General features: G+C 38.4%; 1 protein-coding gene across 1 annotated transcript; it reads right to left on the bottom strand.

Annotated features, from left to right (window-relative positions):
- Nucleotides 1-1527: 1527 nt before the first annotated feature.
- Nucleotides 1528-5480, bottom strand: LOC108369743 (PP2C-like domain-containing protein CG9801). The gene is made up of 5 exons (XM_017624927.1): nucleotides 5147-5480; nucleotides 4944-5094; nucleotides 4000-4888; nucleotides 2784-3881; nucleotides 1528-2549 (listed from the first exon to the last, which is right to left on the bottom strand). The coding sequence occupies exons 3-5, from the start codon at nucleotides 4675-4677 to the stop codon at nucleotides 1857-1859; spliced, it is 2469 nt and encodes an 822-aa protein (XP_017480416.1). The 5' UTR covers nucleotides 4678-4888; nucleotides 4944-5094; nucleotides 5147-5480; the 3' UTR covers nucleotides 1528-1856.
- Nucleotides 5481-6000: the final 520 nt, after the last annotated feature.

The raw sequence follows: 6000 nt of genomic DNA, 5'->3' as shown, positions 1-6000 counted from the left end.
GAAAAAAGACAAAAAATATAACCTTAAGCAAGAATGATAGAATACAAGATTGCGCCAATCGAGCTGAGAGCAACTGGCCGTGACGTCAAAAAATACCAGAATGAGAGAGCAAGACGAACTCGACAAGAAAAAGAGGAAGCATCGACCAATAGGCAGTGTTGCCAAGTTTTGACTTTGAAAAAGCACCAAATTTTTATTGGTGTATTTTATGGACTTGATATGAATACATAATTTTATTGTAAGGATGCCGATTCAAAAATCAATGTTTCTTGCACAACGGTATATTTCTTCTGGCATGATTGAAGGTGCTGCCACATATTTCTTTGTCACTTATGATTGTCACTGAGCCACGATTGAGAGAATACAAAGGTTGCGCCGATCTCGGTACCGCTATTTTTCTCTTAACGAATTTGACAGAATCGTTGTTTGCATGACGTCACACTGGTGCAACTTGTTTACGTTTTCCTTGCAACATTTTTTCTTCTTCTTCCATTCTTGCTCACGTTTTGGCATTTCTCTCTCGCAATTGCACCAGTGTGACGTCACACAAAAGTTATTCTCAAAAATCCTCTCTGATCGGCGCAATCTTGTATTCTATCATTCTTGTCACTGAGCCATGATTTTGTTTAAATTTTTGTAAAATTGCTTACCACACTTACGATTGCTATAAATTCTGCTTAAAATTTTTTAAGATTTTCTAATTTGGTGTCTTCAAACTAAAAACAAAAGCATCAAAAACGCACCAAGCACAAAACTCAAAAATTTTCGCGTTTTGAATACCCACTAAATTTGGTGCGAAAAGCATGAAGTTGGCAACAGTGAATGTAAACAAAAGTATTTTATGACGTCAGCGATTGGGTGGATGCTGTCAAATCGACGAAGAGAGGGTTAGCGGTCTGTGAATGGCGCGACCTTTATTTTCTGGATCGTGAACCTTAAGCAAAAGCAGATGTACATATGTATGTATGTATGTATGAATATTGGTTATGAGACAAAATAGATATGTAACGCAAGTTTCACTTCTCCAGTGTGGACCAGGCGCACTTACTTTTTTTATTAATCCGGCTGCTGGGCTATTCTAATAATTTTTTTGACTCTTACTATTAAATATGAATACAAAATTATGAAAAATTAAGCAATCTAAATATAAACGCTTTTTTTTAATTTGGTTGTCTATAGACTGTTGCAGTACTTTATTAAAAAAATATTGGATTATATCAAAGATACATGAATACGTAATGTATATTTTGGTAGATTTTCCCCAGGATTTTTAAAATAACGGACTGCTCCGAGCTCCGGGTGTTAAAACACTGGCGATTATAGCAGTTATATTTTAAAAATTTCTGTTCAAAGCACTAGCACAAGAATTTACTGATTGCTTCTTCTCAGTCCTGCGTCTGGTTCAAAATTCGCAATGCATGTCTAAAAGAAGCCAGTATTCTCTAAAAGTTTGGCGCAGGCTGCCTTGGTGCAGACATTGTAATTATTTCGAGTTATGCATTTTATGTAGATTGCAGGAAATTTGCATTTTTTCATCAGCTTTAAAGTAAATCGGCCGCATTTTTATTTTATTTTTTATCAAGCCACATTTAGCACGAGCATCAATACATATGTATGTATGCACTATATGCAGGGGCATTGTGGACGAGTTAGAAGCTTTGCTACAAAATTCGCCAAACATTTTAAATGGTCGCAGGTCACATAATACCAATAATTCCCAATTGTGCTTAATTCCCTCAAGTACATATATGATGTATTACCTCTGCGTCCTTTAAATACATTATTCCAAGCGCTACAGTATTATCAATATGATTTGGTGATGCTAAGTTCTACATACATATTTTTGTTAAACAAATTTAAAAATTAGTTTCATTAAAATTTTTTGACTGCAATAGTGCTGCAGCAGTTGAAGTAGAGGCAGCCATCTGTACGCCGTTACTACCATTTTTCTCGGTAGTATATCTGTTGCATCCAATGCCTACAGTGTAAGCCACTACTGTTGCATGATCTAGCTTTCCCGGCAAGGAAGAAAAAGCGCTGCTATCCACCACTCGTTTGCGTGCCCCTCGATGTTGCATTCTATTTAGTTGGACCTCTCGTTTGATTCCGTCTGGACCTGTTGCTAATTTGTAAAAAAGCTCTCGTTGTTCAAGAGTCTTTCGCCGCGCTGAGGTTATCATTCTAACGAAATCAATTAGCAGATGGCATAGTCGCCTGGCTGATGTGCATGGTGAAAATGTTCCATTAATACCATAGCTCAGGAGATCCTCTAGTCTATAGAGCGTGAGTGCATGACGTTGTGGCCCAGTAACTAAGGGTAGACCGGAAGCCGATTTCGGTATCTTTGGTTGGAGGGCAGAAGCAAGTTGTGCTTGTCTTGTCGTAGAGTGGCCTGCTACGGAAAGGCGTCTCGGTTCTATCACAGTATGTGAACGCATATACTTTGGTCGACTAGGTGCACCAGCAGCACTACTTGTATTAACGTCTTCTGGTGATGGTGATTTCTTAGTGCGTGGTGGCCGTGTTGGTGCGTTTGCTGGTGAAGTCGGTAGTGACTCAGTCTCGCTCCTTTGTTTGTGGTTGTGATGTGTGTGATGAAGACGGGCATAAATAGATGATGCGCTCTTATTTTGCCGCTTTGGAGCCAAATGATGTTGCCCTTGTGCNGCACTACTTGTATTAACGTCTTCTGGTGATGGTGATTTCTTAGTGCGTGGGGGCCGTGTTGGTGCGTTTGCTGGTGAAGTCGGTAGTGACTCAGTCTCGCTCCTTTGTTTGTGGTTGTTATGTGTGTGATGAAGACGGGCATAAATAGATGATGCGCTCTTATTTTGCCGCTTTGGAGCCAAATGATGTTGCCCTTGCGTCGTGGAGCTCGACATCAATTTAACTTCCGGAGTCCATGCTTCAGCGAACTTTCCAACGACTGGATCGAAATTGTCACTTATTCCATCCGAAGTTAAGAATACAATGTCGCCTTTTTCAATGACAGTCATTGATAAAGTTAGGTTTCCTAATTCTGGCTTGTTTCCGTCGGCAGGCCCGAGAGCACCTAATGCATCACGCATGTCCCGCATTGAGGTTATATCGTGTGATGCTTGTGTAAACTCGCGTACGCCATATTTTTTTGAATACACGTATCCCAATGAGTCACCAACATTGCATGCGCAAACAACGTATTTGCCACAATTTTCGGTTCTGCCCTCTTCAAACAGGGGTAATACCACAGCTACTGTAAGAGTACTCAGCGAACCGCCCACTTCTAGAATGCAGCCATGACCCTCCCACAAGCTACGAAGAAGACTAACAAATACTTCCGTGGTGGAAGTGGCCATGCACTCTCGTGCCAGACCGAATATTGCTCGATCCAAATAATCAAGACAACCATGTACAGCGGAACGTGCAGCTAAACGGGCACCATCTCCCCAATTGACACCATCAGCAAGCGCCATCGCTGCTGCATCTCCTCGTACTACGATGCCATAGCAATCGGCGATAGGACTGCCCATTGGCTCTTTTGTCAGCATGTTGGTCTCGTACAGAGACACTGAAATACCGTAAGCATAATCAGTCTCCATGTGCCAATCCGATACACCAGCAATGGCATCTCCCATAAAACTACCGATACCTTTGCAACTGGTTACTTCAGACTGATTCGAAACCGCTTCACGGAGCAAACGTTCGGTTGTATTATCTAATAAAATCTTTGTGGAATTATCTACTTCATTATTTTTTTGAGCCAAATCGGTTTTTTGTGCTTCTTTTGTATCTGAAGAATCTACTAGAGATTTGGTTGTTTTCATACCTTCACTTCTCGGCGAATTTAAGATATTCTTGTTATTTTGATCTGCTGCATCACTAGATACTAACTTTGTGCTTACCATTNTCTGAAGAATCTACTAGAGATTTGGTTGTTTTCATACCTTCACTTCTCGGTGAATTTAAGATATTCTTGTTATTTTGATCTGCTGCATCACTAGATACTAACTTTGTGCTTACCATACTTACCACAATGGTTGTGGATTTGTTAGCATTATCAGTGGCCTTTTTGGTTTCCGTAGTAGAGGTTGTTTCATTTACCGTTGACTTATCCGAGTCTTTAGCAGTACTTACTGAATTTATATTACTTTGCATCTTACTGAGATTGGAAATACTGGTGCGAGAGTTTTTGCGTGAGCGCATACCAGATGTCTTGTTTGCATTTTGATCACCGATTGGCGTTATGGCACTGTTGCTTAATTTACGTGGCGTACCTCCAAAACGACTATATTTGTTTTGATTACGACTGTTTGTGTTAATACTTTTTCGAACCTCGAAGCAATCACTCTCTTGATTAGTGTCAATGAAGTCAATATCATCTGCATAACTTGCACTTAAATGCAATTTTGAGCGCTTTATGCCAGTGAGTCCTTCGTCAGGACCGGTACAAGCGGCAGTTATGGTGGTGGGACCAGTTGGGTAAATACCAATTTTCAAATCTGGCAAGTCGGTTGGATTTTGTCCATTTGAAATCTCTGGACTAGGCACAAACTGACGCTCCATGCGACCCTCTAAATATTTTATAATAAAGTTATCATCATCTGAAGCTTTACGTGCTCCTCTGGGGCTATCGCGTGGCTCAGCAATAAAACTTAATTGACGAAAATATGTTGTGACTTTTTGACGTAGCGACGGCATCTTTGATGCTTGGTGTTTTTTCTTGCCTTTGTTGTACCTCTTAGTCACTTTTTCTTAGTAGAATGAGTAAAAACCCCAACTAGTCTGAGATCAATTTAACGTCATTGTGCTCTCACTAATTATTACAATTAAGAAAAGAAATGCAAAACGGGGGTTGGTAACTTTCCAAATTCTTTTGTCTGCTAAGCTGATGCTCCATATGATAATACGACTGTAAATTATAATATTTGAGTACTCTTTTGGCTGCATAGATATTTTAACTTTACCCGTATTGTTTGTTTGTATATAAGTATAAAGCCTTTGTTCAATCGCAAGGCCAAGTTTTGTCTTCTTTGTAAGGCATTGTTTTCACAATTCCAGCGGGGTGGGCAAAACTCATTTCAGTTGAAATCAGTTCAATTAAGTGTTCTTCATCATCTGTAATTGCATAGATAATTAAAAAAGTGTTTATCCATTTGTTTAACATTACCAAATTACAATCTGGTGCCTAAAATAAGAGAAATACTATTAATACTATATTATTTTCAATAGTGTTATTATCGATTGTTTTTACCAATGCACTTGTTATGATATGAATAAGCTCATTATCACCAGTGTTGCTGTTAATCAATGTCGACCCGTCATTGTGCCATTAAACTCGATGGAATTAATTACCTCAAACTATTTAAGGTTTAATTTTTAAAAAGTTAAATTAATTTGTTTTATCTTCGAGTAAATAAATAGAATACATTCTACGTTCAGAATGAATATGTTTCCTTTGACGTTTTTTTTATTCTCTGGCTAATAAAATTAACCGCAATTGCCAAAGTTATTAGTTGTGTTTTTTTACAAATTATCCAGTAACTTGCCAGCAACTCTCCAGTAACTTTATTTCTAAGAATTCGCTCTCAAAGAAAAAAATTGCAATAAAGTACGCGAACGCTTTTCCAGTAACAATTTGCAAGTTTCATGAACAGCTGATAAATTGGTTGTTTATTCGCAGCAAATTCCTAATAAAACAATATATTTTGTATTTAAATAGGTTTATTTTGTGAGATTCAACAATAAAAACCCACAAACAGTTTCCTTATTAGTTTAAATTTCATCCAGCAACATGCGATCAGCTGTTTTTCGTACTGGCAAATTCTTACAAGTAAAAATTTATCCAGTAAATCCAGTAAAAACTTGCAACTTCAACTGTCATTTTTCGCTCTCTCAATTTCCCCTACTTTGCAAGTTTTTGCGTACGAAAACGCCAGAACATGAAAATTCGTAAAAACTTTTACTGGATTTTACTGGAAATGAGTAAAAAAACGCAACTATTGACTACCTTGTTAGTGAACG

The sequence above is a fragment of the Rhagoletis zephyria genome, unplaced genomic scaffold (genome assembly GCF_001687245.7).
Source record: "Rhagoletis zephyria isolate East Lansing unplaced genomic scaffold, Rhagoletis_zephyria_1.1 Rzeph_scaffold_03823, whole genome shotgun sequence".
NCBI classification, from domain to species: Eukaryota; Metazoa; Arthropoda; class Insecta; order Diptera; family Tephritidae; genus Rhagoletis; species Rhagoletis zephyria.
Note: the sequence above shows the minus strand (reverse complement) of the source record. Positions and strands in the feature narration are given on the sequence as shown.

What these genes read in the sequence shown, in the direction of transcription:
- LOC108369743 (XM_017624927.1), bottom strand. Translation starts at nt 4,677, where the DNA reads ATGCCGTCGCTACGTCAAAAAGTCACAACATATTTTCGTCAATTAAGT. An exon ending in GTCTTCATCACACACATAAC is followed by an intron (nt 2,550 to 2,783) that starts AACCACAAACAA and finishes ACTGAGTCACTA; the next exon opens with CCGACTTCACCAGCAAACGC.